This window comes from Rhamphochromis longiceps, linkage group LG13 (assembly GCF_057381845.1).
Source record: "Rhamphochromis longiceps isolate RC_006_pf linkage group LG13, R_longiceps_female_GT1.1, whole genome shotgun sequence".
In the NCBI taxonomy this organism is placed as follows: Eukaryota; Metazoa; Chordata; class Actinopteri; order Cichliformes; family Cichlidae; genus Rhamphochromis; species Rhamphochromis longiceps.
In genome coordinates this window covers 10,421,676-10,444,427 of record NC_140569.1, presented here as the reverse complement: position 1 = coordinate 10,444,427, position 22,752 = coordinate 10,421,676, and the positions used below count along the sequence as shown (strand labels likewise).

The 22,752-nt window shown below is 40.0% G+C and overlaps 1 protein-coding gene across 19 annotated transcripts in view; it reads right to left on the bottom strand.

Annotated features, from left to right (window-relative positions):
- The window catches only part of camk2g2 (calcium/calmodulin-dependent protein kinase (CaM kinase) II gamma 2), a 94,995-nt gene that overhangs the window by 20,966 nt on the left and 51,277 nt on the right, over positions 1-22,752 (bottom strand). For all 19 annotated transcript variants that reach the window (XM_085427534.1, XM_085427525.1, XM_085427535.1 and 16 more), the window contains exons 4-12: positions 19,837-19,891; positions 19,463-19,528; positions 16,634-16,706; positions 10,297-10,399; positions 8,940-9,023; positions 8,491-8,585; positions 4,048-4,170; positions 724-807; positions 600-642 (exon numbers count right to left, since the gene is read on the bottom strand). In XM_085427534.1, the coding sequence (XP_085283660.1) occupies positions 600-642; positions 724-807; positions 4,048-4,170; positions 8,491-8,585; positions 8,940-9,023; positions 10,297-10,399; positions 16,634-16,706; positions 19,463-19,528; positions 19,837-19,891 (726 nt within the window). The remainder of the gene's footprint in view (positions 1-599; positions 643-723; positions 808-4,047; positions 4,171-8,490; positions 8,586-8,939; positions 9,024-10,296; positions 10,400-16,633; positions 16,707-19,462; positions 19,529-19,836; positions 19,892-22,752) is intronic.

Genomic DNA, 22,752 nt, shown 5'->3' with positions numbered 1-22,752 from the left:
TGCTTACTGTTTTTGACATTTTAATTTAATCAATAAAATGATGTAATACCAAACTTCATTTTTATTAGGATGAAGTGAAGCAACAGATGGGAAAATCTTGTCAGAAATAAAATGTCTGAGCCCCAACTTACTGATTTTACTTCTTTGTTTATTCTACAGTGAATAAACAAGCCTAGGCTTACGAACAAAGCATTTCAGAGGTCTGGCTGGTCTGCTTACTTCAGTCTGGATCAGTCTTAGCCTTTACAAAGTAGATGGACATAATCCAATGGAGCTGCTTTGCTTACATGAAGGCATATAAACACAGGGCCGATAGCATTAGTGCATTAGCTTGCTAGTCCATTGTCCAGCCCGCAAATTGGTTGTTCAATCAAAAGTGCACTGTGATCAAACTGCTTATGAGGATGAAATCCAAGCCAAACCCCTGAAGTGCAAAATCAAATCCAATCGGTGTGGCTAAGGGAAGAAGATGGTAGACTGGAGATACAGTAGCAGAACAACAGTGACATGTATCACTTGGCTTCTATGAGAGATAGGCTCCGGAAAGAAGTGCGCTCCTACTGAGTGTTGACAATTTTAAACTAACTACAAAAGCTCACCTGAAAAGTTCCTGGACACGAGCATCGTAGTGAGGATAGCTCCCTAGAGTCAAGGCAAATAATATACAAGATTATAAGCATAAGCTAGTGAGTTATGTGTATGTTTAACTGTGTTCGTGCTTACTTTAAGCTTCCTTCTGGCATTGAACTTGCGCAGACATTCCACAGTCTCTTGACGGTGCATCATGGAGGCCACAGTGGATCGTTGCTTTAAGTAAAGAGGAAAGGGCAACATTAAGTATATCACTGTTACACCGTCAATGCCACTTTTTTAATAACTTGTCCATTTTTATACTGGTAAGACCTAAAGTTAGGGGTGCAGCCATATTGGACAGACAGGTATTCTTACACAGGCAGATGTACCCAGTCACTGTCTGCTAGGCCTCACTGTCTGCTAAGACCTTTTAATTATATCTGTGCTTTTGGAATATTTTACCGTTTATCGCATAGTTATCACCTGGTAACCACCGGTTATCAGATAAAAATGTGTATTACCAGTTGGCAGTTGGTTGTGGGAGGCTGCTTGCTATCTTTTTAAAGAAACCGGTGGCAAAGTGAGTCACAAAGAGGGTGCTGCACTAATAATCTCCTTGTGATAGCTTTGGTCACTAGCAGATTTCCATGGTCACCCAGCAGAGGATGCCTGCTTGTCTGCAAACACATGCCAACTATTCTGTAATGAAACTGGAAATGGGGACAGTTTTAGGGCTGAACGATATATCGCATTTGCGATAATATCGCGACATGATCAAGTGCAATTTTCTAACCGCAAAGGCTGCGATTATACTGCGATTATAAGGCTGTCCAAATTACTACCATATCCCAGAATTCATAGCGCGGCCCAGCCAAACTCCAGTTTCCAGCAATGGCGGCCGCTACTAAGTTTTAAAATTACTCATACTAATCTTTCTGGGTCACAAAATAAACTTTTAACATATTTTCAGGCAAGAAAGTAGTTGTGTAAACATCAAATATCTGCTCGGTTTATCAAGATATCCCATATTTGCAAAAGTGCTTCGACGTTTTCAGAGGCGTCTGCTACCCACCAGCTCGACAGCTAGCCGGGAGCTCGAGGGTTACTGATGCGGCCGAGAACGGCACAACTCCCGGCACATCATTTTCAGATCACCGCGGAGTTTCGCTGCTCGGGTTAAACGTGATATATAAGTCACTTAGACAACCTAAAAATGTTATTGTTGGGCTTTTTTCAGTGTTTTGTTTGTTCGTGAGTAAATCGGTTTGGCTGAGATTAAAGTTATTAGATTAGATAAAATAAAACTTTATTAATCCCCCGGGTGGGTTCCTCCTTGGTTTTCACACAGCTGACTAAACGTCAAACAGAAAACTTATTAAACAGAAGTATGAGACAGTCGAGAATTTACACCAGTGTCTGGTTATATTTTAGATAGCAAGAAGCAGACGGCCGAGTTTATTAAACTCCACCGAGACAGCGGTGACGCTAATCAGAACTAGACCGTCCAATTTCACGCCTTTAAACTTTAAAGGCGTGTTTGTGTGTGTGTTTATACAATTGCTATTATGTTTGCACTTTATGTGTAATGTTACTGACTGCAGAGATCAGTAAGATGTGTGTATTTTTTATTTATTAGTTTTATTTATTTAATATTATTTTTTAATTGAATGACTGTCTAGTAGTTCACAGATGTCGAAAAACTGAGTGTGGTAAAGCCACTGATTTTTTTTATGTATATTTCTGCAATCTGCACATTGTACTGACTTTCATTTTAATGTTTACACCAGGGTTCCTTGTCAGCACTTTATGCTCAGATGTTTGTAAGCTAAAAATAAACTATTGTGTATGTTCAAATATACTGTTGTGATTGAAGAAGTTAAATAAAAATGTCAGTCATCAATTCATGCATCACCTCATGTCATCATAACAGAGGTCTGTCTTCCAGGAAAGAACAGTTTAAAATTAATGTAATATAGTATTGGCCATACTATATGATGTATTGCTTGTCTTTGTTTAATAATACAGAAGACAAAGACCTTAAAAAATAATCGCATATCGCATCGCAATCGCAATATTGGGGCAAAAAAATCGCAATTAGATTATTTTCCATAATCGTTCAGCCCTAGACAGTTTCCCAACAAAGTAAAAGCCGCACCTTTTAAAACATAATGGTTTCAGCAGTAATGCACAACATTTACTCTGAAGGCAAATGTTCTCCATTTTCAGTATGCGTAGCGATTTAAGTTTCACTACCAAGTCAGTTGTTGAGTGTTTGCGTACAAGTCGGCAACTTCCACGCAAACTACTGGTGACTTTGAAAATCCACCTGCGAGAAAAGCAATTACAAGAAGGTTTTTAATGAAGCACCCTCTCTGCCAGCAACCATTTGCCAATCAGTAGGGAAATGCACACTTTTCCTTAGCGACTGGTCTCTAGGTCTCTGTGACTGAGGCCAAACCAATCTTAGCTGGTAACTTAGCACTCCACCCTCTTGTCTAAATATAGTGAATATAGAAGAGGTGGTGGTGGTGGTCACATACACCACCTTTTCTATAGCACTGACACTGAAGCATCTATGTGTAAGCATCCATCTTCTTTATAGAGCCTGTATATGTATCGTTGACTTGAGATTGAACTCACAGATATGCGATGGGACGAGATGAAGAACTGCTTTAGAAAATCTCTTTGAAAAGATAAAAACCCATGAACATTAAAATACAAGAGGAAGGGACCGTGACTCCAAAGGTGCATTCTGGTAAGAAACATTTAATCACCATTTTGAGGCTATGACAATAATGGCATTGTGTACAACTGCAACAATGAATTCTTTTTAATGCTCTACAGCTCTGATATGCTCCCCTGAGTAGCTTTTCATCAACAGGCAGGAGCAGCTCATGTGTATTCCAACTCCTCTGTGATACCAAACAGAATGAAAAAGCCTGCTTTGTCAGGGACTTATAAATGAAAACTTTTAGAAGTGGGAGCTGTAAGATAAGCCTACGGGGCTCTTACATTATCTGGGCGACTCCTTACTCAACTCCTTAACAATAAAAATGGAAATTATTGTCCTTGTGCTTTATCTGATAACAAACTACATTTATGCTGTTAAATTGTTATTGGTGTTAAAATTATGACTTGTGACTTTACAGGTCTTTTCTGAGTTCCTTAAATGTGCGTCTTGTCCAAATGTGAGACAAATAAACCCAAACTTTTATGTCTCAACCTACAAAAAGCTACAAATTCTGCTCTAGTATATAATGTCATTCTGTGCATGTTTTTAAAACTAGCCATTTGGATCAAAGATGGTGCTGTTATTCTGAATAGCTGTGTTAGAAATGAAATACAATGTAAGACAGGTGTTCCTGGGCTGTGCTGATGTAAGAGTGCTTAAGAAAGAAAAACTGTGACATGATTTGTTTAAAGCTGGCAAGAAAAACTACATAAAAAACAAAGATAAAGACAAGTGTGACTTACGCAGACCCAGGGATGCTTGAGGGCCTGGTCGGCAGTGATTCTTTTGGCGGGGTTAATCGTTAACATTTGATTGATCAAATTCTTGGCCTCAGGGGTCACTGTGTCCCACTCAGGAGAAGGAAACTGAAGGAAGGCGAAGAGCAGGAAGAAACATATCACTGAAAAACTGGTAAAACAAAAACTGATGTTTCCAAGCCATGATTAACTTGCTGTTGTTTAGCATTGATTAGACATTTCTATATTTAGCACATATTTAAAATTTTAACACTGGCATTCCAGCACAACTGAGCAATAAAAAATAAAAAAAAAACATAGTTTGCAGAGCCCGAAGAATGCTTACGCAGATACAAGATCCAAAAAAGATGGTAGTAAAAGCTTTTCTTTTAATTGACTGTGATATTTAAATGACTGAACCAGATTTCCTACAGTGTTTGCACCTGTATTTACCCAACATGTAACAGATTAGAGCTGCAAACTGTATGATCATTTAGAAGGTGCAGCTCTCTCCTCATTGTGCATGCATTCAAAGGAGGGTAGGGAAAATTTCCAGCAAAATATATTTACAGAGGCAGGTTGAGTGAATTAAGGTTGTGCAACTTGCAACTTTTAACTCTGTAGGGCAAATATCCACACCTCTCAGGACCAGGAACAAACACAAGTCATAAGCGAGGTTGTAGCAATGAAAAGTAATACTCTAATTGCAGATTTACAGACAGCTCTTATCCATTAATAAATATAACTTTGTTTGTGCTAATCAATCGTGTCCATAAATTTTTACAGGCTATGAGCAGCTGATCAATGTTACCTCATAATAACATCCACGGCATGTGAGTAATTTGTTTATCTTTAATTTGTCATATTAAAACACTATCACAACACCCCCATGAACAGATTAGGTTAAATTGGCCTTTGTTTTCTCTCTGAGGATTAATTTGTCTTGGACACAGTTGAAGGAGCAGCACACATGTACAAACAAACAACAGTTAGCACCAGAACATACGCACATAGACAGGAAACACAATACTGTACACAAAAGTGTTGCGCAGATACCCTGCAACAACAAACGGCACATACCTTTCCAATAAGATATACATGTGCACACTCCTGTGGGGAACGGTTATTTCCCTCTTATGTCTGTATATATCATTGTAGGGTCTTTACCTTATAAACAACATACAACACCTTTAGGTGACTGTTTTTGTGATTTTAAAAAAGTATATTTTGCTTGTTTCTCTTTAAAACATATTTGACTTCATTTGTTTTGGAACAGTCTTAATATGTGAAGTTGAGCAACGATTTGTCTGTCTTTGATGGGCAATTTCAGTGGTATAACAAAAGGGTGGAGTCAGCAGACATGTTTACTGCTAAAAGTCAAAGCAAGCTTTCAACAGACTTTTACTTCAAACATATCAGATGTCAGTTACCGATGAAAGAAAAAAGCAGAAATTCAAGGTATCTGTGTGACAGTGATGATATCCAAGAAGTGCACATTATTATAAGTGCTCGTCAGTCACTTCATATTATTGTTCATATTATGCACATTCATTAGATGTGGTTGCTTCCAATTATGTAAATTAATATGGGTAATAAATTCCTATCTCCCAGAGGACAATGACGAGAGCTGATGAATAAGCCCATTGCTCTCCCATAGTGTATCAGTTATTTTTTCTGCAGCAAGATGAAAGTTATACAATGCCGAGTAGCAAGCCATTAAAAACTAAAATTAAATTTCTAAATTACTTGCATGACAGAATTTAGAGCATGTTATTTGACAACACTTGAAGTGATGGTGTCCTGCAGAGCTCATCTCGATGCTCCGGCCTTGTAGTTACGAATACACATGAACTAATTTGGAAACAGGAAATGATCAGAGTATCACAATTAAAGTTTCATGAATTCAGGTCGAATTCCGTCACAGATGTCATGAAACTTAACTCTCATTTCCATAGATGCAGGTACAAAAACAACGCAAAACGCCTGCTCTAACCCTGAATACGCCCAAAACTATGTGTTCCATTAAAGTCCAAAGTGCTTATTGAAGCTCTAGTTAATAAGGTTTTTGTAATATTCTGAATCAAATGTAAATTCTTAAACAGTAGTTTTAAAGTAAAGACCCCCTTTTGCCTTCAGAACTGCCTTAATTCTTTGTGGCATAGATTCAACAAGGTGCTGGAAACAGTTTGAGAGATTTTGATCCATACTGATGTGACATTTCATTTCAAAGTTGCTGCAGATTTGTCGGCAGCACGTCCATGACGAATGATCCAAAAGATGTTCTACTGGATTAAGATCTGTGGAGGCCATCTGAGTACAATGAACTTATTGTCGTGTTGGAAAACAGTTTGAGATGATCTTTGTGTGCATTTTTCAACTGGAAGCAGCCATCAGTAGACACTGCGGTCATAGAGGGATGGACATGATCGGTAACAATACTCAGGAAGGTTGTGCTCAACTGATACTAAAGTGGGCTAAAGTGTGCCAAGTATATATAACCCCATATCATTACACTTTCATCAGCAGCCTGAACAGTCGAACTTTCATGTTGTTACACCAGATCCCAACATTACCATCAGAATGTTGCAGCACAAATTGAGAGTCATCACATCATGCCACACTTTTACAATCAGTCATTGGGCAATGTTGATGAGCCTTTTTCAGTTCCAGCTTCAGTCCCTCGTTCTCAGCTGACAGGAGTGGGAACCAGTGTGGTCTCCTGCTGCTGTAGCACATGTGCTTTATGGTTCAACAGGTTTTCTGTTCAGAGATGGTCTTCTGATGGTCTACTTTGGTTATAATGAGTGGTTATTTGTTACTTCCCATCAGCCTGAAGCTGCATTTCAGTCATCATGTAACATAGAACTGGTGCTCACTGGATATTTTTCTCTTTTTCAGACCGTTATCTGTAAACCACACAGATGACTGTAAAATCCCAATAGATCAGCAGTATCTGAAAAACTTACACCAGCCCATATTCTGATGCTCAGTTTGAACTTCAGCAGGTCGTCTTGACCATGTCTACACATCTGAATGAGTTGCTGCCATATGACGGGATAATTAATTACTCACTTTAACAAGCTGTTAAATAGCCGTAGTTAATAAAGTTGCCAACAAGTGCATGTTACAGGGATATGCCTTACATAAAACAGTGGAGAATGAAATGGCTAATTCAGCTAGGAGCAGAGCTGAGTCTTTGACAGTAAAACCAAGAAAGAATCCCAACCCCAAGTTTCTGATGCTCCAGATGGAAAATAAACTTGTTCAAAAGAAGGATTACAGTATAAGAAAGGAGAAGAGGTCCCAGATTATGATTTTTTCCAAATTGGGAGATTTGATCAGATTTCAAGTACCATTTTGCACGTGGATTGGGTCAGATCCTGTAACCGCATCATCCTACAAAATTACCACACACCCTGATAATAATTGCTGTGCTATGATTTGAGCTTTTTTTTTAGGAGTAAAATGATCAATTATAGAGAAATATAGAAGCAAAAAAGTACCTTTGTCAGTGTTTTTCTACTTTATTTATCCCAATAAAAGTTGCTGAATCTAGCAACAAAGTAATCTGGAGTTTGATGAGAAAGTGCTATAGAAATACATATCCTACCGAATTTTTACCATATGCAGGTTGCAGGTAATTCCACCCCCAGTGTGTCTGTTTGCACAGCCTTTATTAGTGAGCGTCATTTGTTTGTCTCTGCTGACAGTGCCTCTGGCTCTTATTTACACACTCACTTATAATTTAAATACAGGTTTTACAAGCTTTATGGTCTGATTACTAAGGAACTGTCACTTGAAAAATTATACTAACAAACCTTCAGGCATCTATCTATAGTTTAGCATAGCAAAAGCATGGACGTGCATGGAAAAAGCACTAAAAAGAGAATATCAGTTTAACTCACCAAGCGGTTGACTCTTATATAAAATACAATATTTAGGCCAAGATTGTCCCGTGTATGCTGGATCTGTTTGTTTTAAATCAGCTCTAATATGTCATAATTGTAAACGCTGTGTCTCCAGCCTGATGTTGCACTCTGGGAGGAGTTAAAAACTTAACTTGTGTTCACACAACTAGTATTTCAGTATATATTTACAAACTATATTCAAGTTTAGCCACCATCAAGGTTAAAAAATGCAACTCTGATAGCTCAGAATCCTCCAAACACGACACCAACAATCCAAAGCAGACACAGAGAGTCATAGGGATTTGTCCCTCCCTAGGAAATGTAAACATTACAAAGTCTTGTGTCGTTTGTGTAGCTGGCTGTGTCTGCAGTACACAGAAAATAAACACACAGTCAAAGTGATATTCTCCGTCCACTGACAATGCCATGCTGGAATTCAGTTCTGCACAGTGCAATCATTATTCTGCATCATAACTGTCTGCACATATGACAATACAGTTCAAAAGGAGAGGGTGGTTAATACAAGAATGTGAGTACTTACATCATAAGCACCAGCCTTAATTTGTTGGTAGAGTTTGTGTTGGTCCTCATCCCAGAATGGAGGGTAGCCCACCAGCAAGATATACAGGATCACACCTGACACACACAAATTTAAAAAATACTGTACATACACAGTTAAAAAGAAAAAAAAATGTTTATTTGGGCTTATAGCAGAGTTAAGGGCATTTATCACTTAAAATGATGTGGGCTGCTGTTTATGAATCTGGCTGGTTGTGTTTCGGCCGAATATATCAAATATTTAACTAAAACTTACTGCAGGGAAAAGACTGTTACAGGAACGTTACATGAAGTTGTTGCTTAAAGATTGCAAAGTCAGATGAGTTGTGAAAGACATGGTAATGCTGTAGTGAACCCATATCTAACAAAAATGGAGAAAACAGGTCTGCTAGGAAATGACTGTGCCTACAGTCTGAAAACTTTAGGACTGACCACATGCCCATATGTCCACTGGCTTGCCATATGGGTCCTTTCTCAACACCTCTGGGGACAGATACCCCGGAGTTCCTGCAAAACCTGCAAATATAGAAAAATACAAGCATGTTATACCTATATACAGTACACAGTGTGACTTCTGATTACTACTACTACATTATGACAGGTTTCATACATCTTTCTGTGCTTTGTGCCAGCGCTGTGTTTTAAACAAATTAGCAAGCTGAGATGATCTAAACATTCAGTCTTCATCTCTTTGTGCTACTTACTCCAGCAGAACTGTGCATAAGTCTTGAGCTTCTTCTAATTTCTTTATATTCTCCTTCCAAGAAGACCATCCTTCTTGTATTTTTTTTAAAGTGGACTTGAGCAATAGCTATCCAAGTTCTTCTTTGGAGATGGTCTTCTTTTTCACTCATTTTCAGTACATTCTTTGCATTAAAGCATTCCCAAATAGTGACAGTGGAAGGCTATCAGTCATTGATTGGCCTTCCCAAAATTATCGAAACAGCGTGAGATCATCTTGACAGAGAGAATGGAACAAAAGGCAGCCAGCAGCCAACAGCCAAAGACGGGCTTTGCATGTCCTTCAAGAAGCCTGGACTGAAAAAGGTAAATAACTTACAAGAAAGCGTGCGTAAGAGATTTCAGACTATGTTGAAGAATAAGGGTGGTAATGCAAAGTTTGTTAGAATTTTGTAAACTTTGTTTTGGCATTAAATATTGTATTTCCATGTATGTTTACACATTTCAATAAATTCCAATTGTCCCAGCAAATGATAAAGATGTGAGGGTGTTGGGGGAAAACTCTGTAAAAGACCCAGGAGAAATAAAGACACAATGAGACAAGATCACTTTTTATGCTTTAACGTGCACACGGGTAAGCTGTTCAGAACAACTCACAACGTGTACAGAGGCTGGGCACTTTTTATAGGAAAGACAGTGAGAACAGGATAAGAAAATACAAAACAAATAAAATAAACAACTCCATATGTGGCGCTAGTCTCGTCAGCAGAGAGCTGGGAGAAGGCTGTGAGAGATAAAACAATCTAAAACAATATGTCCCAAAACAGTATGTCTTTGCTGAGAAAGTCTAAAAAGATAATTCTAAACTAATCTAACCATAGACAAAAGGGCATGCTTGCACATTTAAAAGAAGGTAAAGAAACATAGAATCATTTTTCCTGTAACAGAGGGCTTCCCTGAGGCTTTTGCACAGCACTGTATATCACTTTAAGCCTATCCTGTTTGCTGCATTTTTAAATGTAAACCTCAAATTTATGATGTTACATGAACATCAACAACACATCATTTGAAATGCTACAGATTAAGTTTAATAAATGATTTTTCTTACCAAACCACGCCTGCTGGTCCCCTTGAACCTCAATAGCGAGGCCAAAATCTGCAAGCTTCACCGCCGCTCCCTTCATCTTACTGGCCAGGAGCAAATTTTCTGGCTGCAATACAGAGACACAAATAATTCTTCAGAATGAAGAATACCTTTACCCTAGTGACTGATTTTATTATTATTATTTTTGTCAGACAAATCTCAAGTTAGAAAAGAAGTTATAAACTGTAATTATTATTAAATAAAGGACAAACAAATCCTCACCTTTTGGTAATCTTTGATAAATTATTTCCATTCCCCAATAGAATAAAAATAATGAATATAATAGCAGATTGGTACACTTGTACTTGAACAAACTTGTTTTATGTGATAAACATACACTTGATTAGAGGCAACAGAGATGAGCATGTGCATGACTTAGAGAAATGTCCTTTCTGTCTGGATGACTGAATGGGCCGCAGGAGCATTATGACATCTACAGTAGTAATGAGCCATGATGCTGTCAAGTTGGCTACAATGGTTTTCCCCAAAGCAAAGACCTTTTCAATCAGCTGTCACAGGATTTAACACAGCATTCTTACTCGGTCCCTCTGATGACACTATTGTGCAAAAGGTCAAGACTTGGCAAGCATAAGGATGCATCAAGTGTGTTTTAACTCATTTCCTCTTTTGCCTCTTTCCCTTATGTCACAGCTGTTTTTTAAAAAATAGATTAATCGTGTTACTTGATTATGAGTAGCAGTGTTTTATTTCAACTTGTTTCAGGTTTTTCATTCTCAACACCAGGTAAACATAATTTACAGGTTGTCTCTGTCCAAGTGGCAGTATCTACTTTTAGCCCTCTCAGACTTTAACTGGGACCAGCTTAGAGCAGTAGCTCTGCATTACTTAAAGTTAAAATACCCTCATTACTCTTGCACTGGGCCTTGATGGAGCACATTAGTTCATCCTGTGTTTGAAAAACACCATTTAAACATCATTTCCTTCTTTTAAATCAACTTTATTCTGATGGCTGCACCTTATAATCAGATCATAGATCAGCAGGCCTGTGTGGCTTCTTACAGTTAGATGTTTAACCTCCATGGCCATATTTCATTATCCTTTATTTATCCAGGTAAAAAGTCTCATTGAGATTAAAATCTATTTTTCAAGAGAGACCTGGCCAATATTAAGGATAGCCCATGTCTTAAACAGAGCATTTAGAGGAGTCTGTAGCCTGAAATTATGACTCACAGGGGTTACTTTCACATATACTGACCCCATTATTCGAAATAATAATTATGTTTAATATATATTTGAAAATGAACTGATCCTGCATAAGCAACATTGCATGCTTGATCATGTTACTAATACTGCTCTAAGTATGAGGAATATCATCTTAACTGAAGACATGGTTCACTTCATCCTGTTAGCAATTTCTGGTTTCATGTTTCTGACATTTTAGAGTTACACCTTAATTCTCCATAGCAGCTATTCAAAATCAGAGGGGTAAACAAAGTGCACTGAAGTCTCACATTAGGCTGGTGCAGAGTGTAGTTAGTTAGAATGCAATGGAAACTGCAACGTCACATCCAGCCAGCATTCTGATCTCAACCACGTGTGAAACAAGTCCGTACAGTCTAACCTTGTTCTTCAGAAACCTGATTCATCATTTCAAGTTAAAACAACAGTTAAAATTGTCCAGGTAAAGCTTTCCCCAATTTTCCTAATTACTTCTCCAATTCAGGGTTGGATGGAGCTGGAAGCCTATCCCCACTCACACTAGGCAAAAACGTGGGGTCAACACCGCAAAGGCTGCAAGTCAGTCATAGTGACATATACAACTGCATCCTCAAACACACACATACATGCCTTTTGACTGTGGCGGAAAGTTGTACCCACGCAGGTGCAGAGAGAACATGCAAACTCCATGTGGAAACGCCTCAGAACCTTCTTGCTTTGAGGCAACAGCAGTAACCACTGCACCACGATGCCACTGCTAAAAGCTTAACCTCCCAGATGTAGCAATGCCTGTGATCAGATCCAGATAGTGTCAACTTAATCCCAGGTGTTACTGGGGTCTAATGGTGAACCTGAGCAAGGTAAATGGTGCGGCTCTGCACTCAAGACTACAAGTCCCAAGTGTCAGGCCTGACGTGTCTATGTTTGTGTGTGTGTCTGTGTTAAGGGCAGAAGTCTTTGTAGTTGTTAGCAGTCCTCAGTGCCTCATAACTGGACAGATGGATGGATGGGTGGATGTCAGAAGCTTGTACCAGCCGTCGCTGGGCTCTTAGTCCGTTTCTTCTCATCTGTCAGTCTATCCCTCCCTGTGTAGTTTTCCACCCCTCCCCTCCTGCTACCCCCACCCCACAACCCACCCAACAGGGCAGAGCTGAAATAATGGGAAAAAGAGACCAAAAAGAGGGCAAGTAAAAGCAACAGAAGAACAGAGGGACAGACAGATAGATAAATGGGGGGTGGCATAATCAGTCCCTACTCTGGTGCTGCAGCAACCGGGTGACCTCACCCTATAGTTACCATGACAACCCAGTCTGCCACCAGCTGACAGCACTCAACTCTTTCTCTCGAATTCTTGTTTTCCCTTGAGCGAGTGGCCCTTCTAGGATGACAGAGAGGCGAAAAATATGACATGCGTCTGCGAGTGAGGTCACACCTCTCCGTGGCACACTTCAATGCCATTATTGGTATTTTTATGGCTCGAATGCAGGTACTGCATTCAGCAGCTCTATCCCCTGGATGCTCTTGTGGGTAAAAAACAAAACAAAAATAAACAAAATCAGAGTATTTCCTACAGGGAGTGCAGAATTATTAGGCAAGTTGTATTTTTGAGGAATAATTTTATTATTGAACAACAACCATGTTCTCAATGAACCCAAAAAACTCATTAATATCAAAGCTGAATGTTTGTGGAAGTAGTTTTTAGTTTGTTTTTTAGTTTTAGCTATTTTAGGGGGATATCTGTGTGTGCAGGTGTGCATAATTATTAGGCAACTTAACAAAAAACAAATGTATACCCATTTCAGCGTGTCAGGCTACATTTCACTGTGTGTTATACTTGTATAACTATGCATGTGACAAATAAAGAACCTTGAACCTTGAACCTTCAATTATTTATTTTTACCAGTGAAACCAATATAACATCTCCACATTCACAGATATACATTTCTGACATTCAAAAACAAAACAAAAACAAATCAGCGACCAATATAGCCACCTTTCTTTGCAAGGACACTCAAAAGCCTGCCATCCATGGATTCTGTCAGTGTTTTGATCTGTTCACCATCAACATTGCGTGCAGCAGCAACCACAGCCTCCCAGACACTGTTCAGAGAGGTGTACTGTTTTCCCTCCTTGTAAATCTCACATTTGATGATGGACCACAGGTTCTCAATGGGGTTCAGATCAGGTGAACAAGGTGGCCATGTCATTAGTTTTTCTTCTTTTATACCCTTTCTTGCCAGCCACGCTGTGGAGTACTTGGACGCGTGTGATGGAGCATTGTCCTGCATGAACATCATGTTTTTCTTGAAGGATGCAGACTTCTTCCTGTACCACTGCTTGAAGAAGGTGTCTTCCAGAAACTGGCAGTAGGACTGGGAGTTGAGCTTGACTCCATCCTCAACCCGAAAAGGCCCCACAAGCTCATCTTTGATGATACCAGCCCAAACCAGTACTCCACCTCCACCTTGCTGGCGTCTGAGTCGGACTGGAGCTCTCTGCCCTTTACCAATCCAGCCACGGGCCCATCCATCTGGCCCATCAAGACTCACTCTCATTTCATCAGTCCATAAAACCTTAGAAAAACCAGTCTTGAGATATTTCTTGGCCCAGTCTTGACGTTTCAGCTTGTGTGTCTTGTTCAGTGGTGGTCGTCTTTCAGCCTGTCTTACCTTGGCCATGTCTCTGAGTATTGCACACCTTGTGCTTTTGGGCACTCCAGTGATGTTGCAGCTCTGAAATATGGCCAAACTGGTGGCAAGTGGCATCTTGGCAGCTGCACGCTTGACTTTTCTCAGTTCATGGGCAGTTATTTTGCGCCTTGGTTTTTCCACACGCTTCTTGCGACCCTGTTGACTATTTTGAATGAAACGCTTGATTGTTCGATGATCACGCTTCAGAAGCTTTGCAATTGCAATTGCATTTTGCCAAAGGAAAGGAAGTTGCCTAATAATTATGCACACCTGATATAGGGTGTTGATGTCATTAGACCACACCCCTTCTCATTACAGACATGCACATCACCTAATATGCTTAATTGGTAGTAGGCTTTCGAGCCTATACAGCTTGGAGTAAGACAACATGCATGAAGAGGATGATGTGGACAAAATACTCATTTGCCTAATAATTCTGCACTCCCTGTATGTGATGAAATCAGGGATTGTAATGCTTTTAAGACCCTCTTCATTGAAAAACCAATGTATAGATAAAATACTTTAGCAAGTTGGAGATGGCAAATGTGTTGTAAAAAGTTACTTGTTTGTGCATTAAGCAAATGCAGAGTGACACTGGAGTTTTTGATTCTGGTATTCACTCTGCGTTGTTAAATACATGACTACATTAGTCACTAAGATAGTGCATAGCAATTAGTCACTGATAGTATAAAGATTACCAGATCAGTAGTTTGACAGCTGCTAAAAATATATCTATATATTTATAATAACAATGTGTCAAATCAAAGTGAAACTGTGTCACTATGAAAGGGTCCCTTTAATCGTGATGAACACATTTTTAGTTTCCACAGTGTCTGGTTCTCTCTCTCACCTCAGCTAGCCTCAACACTTGTTCTGCACAACCAACCCGGATAAAAGAGACGCAATAAGAAACTTGCTGATAGAAAATGTGTGATAGTAGAGACCAAAACCGAGCTAAGAGATAGTGAATAATAGCCTTACACTCATCAACACTAAAATAACTCTGGATGAGTCATCGTGCTGCTCTGTAATCACTGGCAGGTGGAAAATAACAATTATTTACGAATAAATTCACTACATCAGTATGCAAGTTACATGCTTTAGTCCTAATGGCAAAAATCTCGACTTCTACAGGTTCACGGTTGGCTAAAAGTCATTTTTAAGCACTCTGCCAGACCCTTCCAGTATTTTCCCTGACTCAGTTTTTTCCAGCTCATCATTTAAGCAACTATGATGATAATGCACTTACTGTAAATTGCTTTGGGCAAATGCATGCCAAATGCATATAATGTGATATATAATGAAGTCTGTACTATATAAAATATCCAAGACTTCAAGTTTTGATAGTGTTTATTCTATTAAACAGACATATTTCAATTAGTTATTTGCAAATTCAGCCTGATATGTTTAGGATTTTGGAACAATATCCAGGCATTAAAGAATGGGTTTATAATAGCTGCCCCACCAGCAGGTCGTCGGAGTGTATAATTGTATGCTAGTGTACCATTTGAGAAGACTATAATAGTGCAGCATGAAAGCAGTTATGAAACATGAAAAGGGAGTTGTACATTAACAACTAATCTAATACATTGCTGTCCATAGCCCTCATCATCAATCATCATTATCATCTTTCTAAACCTCTTCCCTCTCCAAGTGCATTTGATACTGACATCCACTGGCAAGCTAAAAAAATAAATAAATAAAATAAAAATAAAAAAATCAATGAGAAGTAACACAAGTCCATTTACACCACTCGGATAAAAAAACGATTGTGCATCGTCCAATTATGTTCGTCTATTTACCCTCAGAGTAATGGCTTAATTTTACACTGTCACATAAAAGTAGACAGACAGTTAAGTAACCTTAAAAGTTTAGGGCTCTGAACTTAGTACTGGTACAATTATCCAGGTGTTTAGATCTCAGATTAGTCTTGTCTTTATTTAATATTATTGTATTAACGTTAAAATTAACGAAATTTGAAAGCGCACAGCTGCAGAGTGGTTTTGGTTTCTGCCAGGGGTGCACAGACTTGCTGCAAGGGAAATCGTCACTGGCCGTCATCTCACCCACCGACCCGCTATTAATAGCAGCTGGTTTGCTTTCGTCACTCCTCAGCAGTGCAGGAGGGAGAGGGGGAGGAGGGCAGAGAGCAATAGAGAGGAAGGAGGGAGACGGATAAAAGGGAGGAGGGGTGTAGGCAGAGGATTGGGAATGCAGAAGAAAGCCGGAGAGCAGAAGGATGACGCTCATCCCTTAAGTTGGTCTAAACGTCACTGCGTGACGTCTGTGCGTGTGTGCAAGAGCGCTCAGACATGATGTGAATTTCCACACGTCTTTAATCTTCATTTACAACAAAGTGCTAGTCACTATTCAAGTGATTTATATAGTATACAAGGTACTTCGATATTCACCAGAGGTGTGTGATCACTCACCTTGAGGTCCCTGTGGACAATATCGTGCTGGTGGATGTGGCTGACGCTCTCCAGGATCTGATTAATGCAGTGGCTGGAAGAGACAGAGAAGGATGAGGAGCACAAGGCAGACACATTCGTCAATCCACAGGAGATCACAAATGCAGACTGAAGCAGAAGTTTTAAAAAAGAAGAAGAAGAAGAAGAAACTAGTTTAGGGTGGAATTCATATTACGTGACAGTTAAAGTACACGACGAGCATACGAGTAAAGACAGAAATGCCACAAAAAAGATAAAAAAGAGGATATGGTTGAACAGGTTTCTGTTGTTCACACTGTATAGTGTCACAGTATTAAAGTAAATTGGTAGACAGCTCTTCCACTGGGCACATAACAAAATTACGAAGCGCTTTAAGCTTTGCCATTATTATATGCAACCAAAAACACCCAGAGCCTTGACGTAACCCTGCATTAAGAGCCAGGTTATGGCCTCAGTCATCCCAAGTGGCCCATGGATGACACGGTGAAAAAGAAAGCAGGATACAGAAAATACAGCAACCCATTTCCAGACACTCTTTCTAAAGAGACAATGCAACCTGTTACAAGAACGGAGGGCTACAAAGAGGAATACAATGCTCTGCTCTCCCACTGCTTCCTTAGTTCTGCTCAGCTGGCCAATCACAAAGTGGCTACAAATGTCAGATCATTAGTGGCTGTGGGTCCGTGGTAACAGACACCCACAATGCAACACAGGAAGGGTGTAGGGGTGTGTGTGTGTGAGTGAGTGTTTCAGACGCTAAACTGGCATTCACATCCCCTTCACACCAGCAGTGTAGACGTGAGAAAAGAGCTGCTCTCTAGTTATGGTTGCTGTGTGACTACTTCAGCAAAAGAAGCACTATCAATGTCTTGAAGGAGACCCTTTCAGAAAATGTGCCCGTAAATCACATTTACCTCGCCCTTACAGAAGAATTTTGTCTAACTTTTTTTTTTGGCTGATCGACTAAATCCTTGCAACCAGGGTCTTTTTCACCAAATTTGCAACATTCTAGTGGTTGATGGGCAACACAAAATCATTTCCTGTTGCTCATTTTGACACTGAGGCTGTAGTCTCAGTCATATGCCGCAAGGCTGAATGCAGTAGTTTGATTCTGACCAGTGGCTTTTTGCTGCATGTCTTCCTCTTTCTCCCTGCCTTCCGGTCTCTCTTTACTGTGCTATCTAACAAAGGCGCAAAAACCCAAGTCAATAAAAAATTATTATTATTTGGATATACAAGGGTATACTCTCAAGGAGAAAAGTGCAGCATTGACAGTTTTTGGCCTGATTCATTATTTTCGATAGCTGAGGAAAAAACTCCAAATGAAAAACACCTGCCTGTTCACATGACTGTAGATGCCCAATCCTATGAGCGACTAACAGCTTAAAATGTTTGCATTTACTGAGGTTTTTCCTGTGAGATGATGATGAACGCAAAACTATAAAGCACTTAACTAGCAGCAAGGTAAGGTTTTAGGCTTTCTGTATGTGTGAACACATCGAAACTGTTGTTTGGTCTTGTTACTATTTTAAAAAGTAAACTGTATCCAGCCATGATGTCAATAGTTCATCCAAGGATCTAAACTCTCCAATCTAAATGGAAAAAATGGCTCAGAGTCTGTGGTTATATTTGCTTAAAATAACACTGTTTAAATGATTTTATATTCTAGCTTTTTATATTTCTTTATAATTAGATCAGGCTAAAAAGGCTAGAAGGTAGAGTGTACTCAACACATTGTGACAGATAGTCAAACTAGAGATTAAGTGCATAATCAAACCTACCCCAGCAACAGATCAACTGATTAGAAGGTAACAGTTCAGTCAACCAACAATTTGGCTGACTAAAGCCCCACATTACACTAAGCTAAACACCTGATTTATTTATGAACCCCCCATGAGCCATGTAAGATTTATAAATGTACCTGCAATCTTTGAGCAACATTCCCGTGTACTTGGAGCAGAGGATAAGTGGTGCAAGAAGAAGTATGTGGTGCATTTTTTAAGTAAATGAACGTGACGAAAGAAATGTGGGCAGGGTGTGAGGGGGGAGTCTTATGTAAGCTTGTCCTCAGCATGCATATCTACAATTCTTTCGGCTCAGTTAAAGTTGCTATTATTTCTCTTAAAATAAATTGAGCTTGGCATTTAGTAAAGGTGAAGTAAGGGACAACAGCGGGAGGGGGAGACAGATTTAGGGAGTATTGTCGTCTCTCTGCGAGAGAGAATCAAGAGTGTCCAAATTAGAGCACAACAGGACTTAAAATTTATCCCGCCATTTATTCTGTCCCTACCCAGCTTCCTCATACACATATATGACATTTATTATTTTTCATGTGTTACTGAGCCTATTTTATCTTCAGCCTAATCTAGTATAATGCCTATTGTACTATTTTCCTCTTGTACTTACCTTAACTCTATTGATTGCCTTTCGCATTCTCTATTGCAAGTTTTGACATATTTTTTTAATTCTGCTATTTAAGTCATTATCTAACTGATTAAAAGCTTTTACATCATGGTTAAGCGCTTAGGCATGTAGGTAATGCAAAAAACCAAACCTCAACTTCGGACAACAAACTAAAAATAAGTTTTAAACTCAGAGGACAGCTTTGTCATTGTTTATTAATGAAATTTAAAAGCACTGAGTCACTTGGTCCAAAATAAAGTGTATACAGGTTGTGCCAGAAAGCAATGGTTCTGCTGCTACAGCACAAAGTACATTAACACAGATTCAAATCGCAAAATATTTTATGAGAGTTCACAGCAACCAAAAACAAAAAGGCACAAAAATCAATTTTGTGCTAACTTAGTGTACCTGGCATCTGCTTCACTGTAGTACTCTCTGGCGACAATGTCCTCAAACAGCTCGCCTCCAGTGACTCTGCGGAAACATACATGAAAAATAGAAACTTTGTATTTTGTGTTTATTTCTGAGTGAAGATCCCCAGCACAGATGGAAAACAAGCATACTGCAGACAATATCACCAAAACATGCTTTTTAAAGATCAGTTTGTCTTTTTTTTCCATTTTTACCCCAATTAACTGCTATTTGTGGACTAACACATGAGAAAAAGTGAGTTCTTTTTGTAAAGTTGGAGTCATTACCTCTAGACAATAAACAAAAATTGATCAACAGAGGAAGAAAGGCCTGAACTGGTAATGTGTGTGTTTGTACTGTGATTCACTCACAGGTCAAAGACAAGGTAATGGAAGCCTTCCTCTGCGATGCTGTCATGCAGTCGTACTAGTGAGGGAGAGAAACACACAAAGAAACAGAAAGAGCCATCAAATAAAAATCTGCAAATCAACTTTAGGTGTTTAGGTTGGAGATTGCGTGCAGTCACTTCAGGCTTGTTAGTTGATCACAGCCATTGACATGTCGAAGAGGTTAACACGTGAGGAGCGGATCGAAATCGTGTTGATATCTGGTGAACGCAGTAACCGGGTCATTGCAGCAGATTTCAATGCAAGACACCCTACGAGACCACCCATCTCCCATGCTACAGTCAGCAAACTGTTTCATGAAACTGGTTCAGTGTTGGATTTGCCAAAACGTGGACGCAAGAAAACTCACTAATGAAGAAACATCAGTGGCTGTCCTAGCTTCATTCAGCAAGAGTCGACAGCGTAGCACTCGCCGCATGTCACTGGAGAGTGGCATTAGTCAAACATCCCTTCGGCAGATATTAGCTACTCACAAAGGCAAACATTTATGTGAATGGTGACGTTAACAAACAAAACCACCGCTATTGGTCTGACACTAACCCACATTGGATGGATCCCTCCAGGACTGTTGGACCAACAAAAGTGATGGTTTGGTGTGGTACAGTGGGGCAAAAAAGTATTTAGTCAGCCACCGATTGTGCAAGTTCCTCCCCTTAAAATGATGACAGAGGTCAGTAATTTGCACCAGAGGTACACTTCAACTGTGAGAGACAGAATGTGAAAAAAAAATCCATGAATTCACATGGTAGGATTTGTAAAGAATTTATTTGTAAATCAGGGTGGAAAATAAGTATTTGGTCACCTCAAACAAGGAAAATCTCTGGCTCTCACAGACCTGTAACGTCTTCTGTAAGAAGCTTTTCTGTCCCCCACTCGTTACCTGTATGAATGGCACCTGTTTGAACTCATCATCTGTATAAAAGACACCTGTCCACAGCCTCAAACAGTCAGACTCCAAACTCCGCCATGGCCAAGACCAAAGAGCTTTCGAAGGACACCAGGAAAAGTATTGTAGACCTGCACCAGACTGGGAAGAGTGAATCTACAATAGGCAAGCAGCTTGGTGTGAAAAAATCAACTGTGGGAGCAATCATCAGAAAATGGAAGACATACAAGACCACTGATAATCTCCCTCGATCTGGGGCTCCACGCAAGATCTCATCCCGTGGGGTCAAAATGATCATGAGAACGGTGAGCAAAGATCCCAGAACCACACGGGGGGACCTGGTGAATGACCTGCAGAGAGCTGGGACCAAAGTAACAAAGGTCACCATCAGTAACACACTACAACGGCAGGGAATCAAATCCCGCAGTGCCAGACGTGTTCCGCTGCTGAAGCCAGTGCATGTCCAGGCCCGTCTGAAGTTTGCCAGAGAGCACATGGATGATACAGCAGAGGATTGGGAGAATGTCATGTGGTCAGATGAAACCAAAGTAGAAGTTTTTGGTATAAACTCAACTCGTCGTGTTTGGAGGAAGAAGAATACTGAGTTGCATCCCAAGAACACCATACCTACTGTGAAGCATGGGGGTGGAAACATCATGCTATGGGGCTGTTTTTCTGCCCAGGGGACAGGACGACTGATCTGTGTTAAGGACAGAATGAATGGGGCCATGTATCGTGAGATTTTGAGCCAAAACCTCCTTCCATCAGTGAGAACTTTGAAGATGAAACGAGGCTAGGTCTTCCAACATGACAATGATCCAAAACACACCGCCCGGGCAACAAAGGAGTGGCTCCGTAAGAAGCATTTGAAAGTCCTGGAGTGGCCTAGCCAGTCTCCAGACCTCAACCCCATAGAAAATCTGTGGCGGGAGTTGAAAGTCCGTGTTGCTCGGCGACAGCCCCAAAACATCACTGCTCTCGAGAAGATCTGCATGGAGGAATGGGCCAAAATACCAGCTACTGTGTGTGCAAACCTGGTAAAGACCTATAGTAAACGTTTGACCTCTGTTATTGCCAACAAAGGTTATGTTACAAAGTATTGAGTTGTATTTTTGTTATTGACCAAATACTTATTTTCCACCCTGATTTACGAATAAATTCTTTACAAATCCTACCATGTGGATTCATGGATTTTTTTTTCCACATTCTGTCTCTCACAGTTGAAGTGTACCTCTGGTGCAAATTACTGACCTCTGTCATCATTTTAGGTGGGGGAACTTGCACAATCGGTGGCTGACTAAATACTTTTTTGCCCCACTGTATATGGGGTACAACGATAATGGGTCCATTCTTCATCAATGGAAACCTCAAGGCCACTGGATATTTGAAATTGCACTGAAGCTGGCACGTTCCCTGAGTTTTTCCAGCAAGATGGTGCACCACCACATTATGGGTGCCAGGTCCGAGCATTCCTAGATGAACAGTTTCCTGGAAAGTGGATTGGTCGTCGTGGGCCAGTTGAACGGCCCCCAAGGTCTCCCGATCTGACCCCCTTAGACTTTTATCTTTGGGCTCATCTGAAGGCAATTGTCTATGGTGTGAAGATACGAGATGTGCAGCACCTGAAACTACGGATACTGGATGCCTGTGCTGGCATTTCTCCTGCGGTGTTGCTATCAGTGTGTGAAGAGTGGGAGAAGAGGGTTGCATTGACAATCCAACACAATGGGCAGCACATTGAACACATTCTATAAGCGGTCAGAAACCTGTAAATAACTCATGAAAGAATAAAGTTGCATTGAAAACAAGCACATCGTTGTTTTTCTTGTGACATTACCAATAAGTTTGATGTGTCACATGGCCCTCTTCCTATTGACAAAACAAAAGTTGTATCCAAGATGGCCGACTTCTGAGGAGTTTGCCCCCTCACATATACTAATGTGCCACAAACAGGACTTTAATATCACCAACCATTTCCATGTTATTACGGTGTA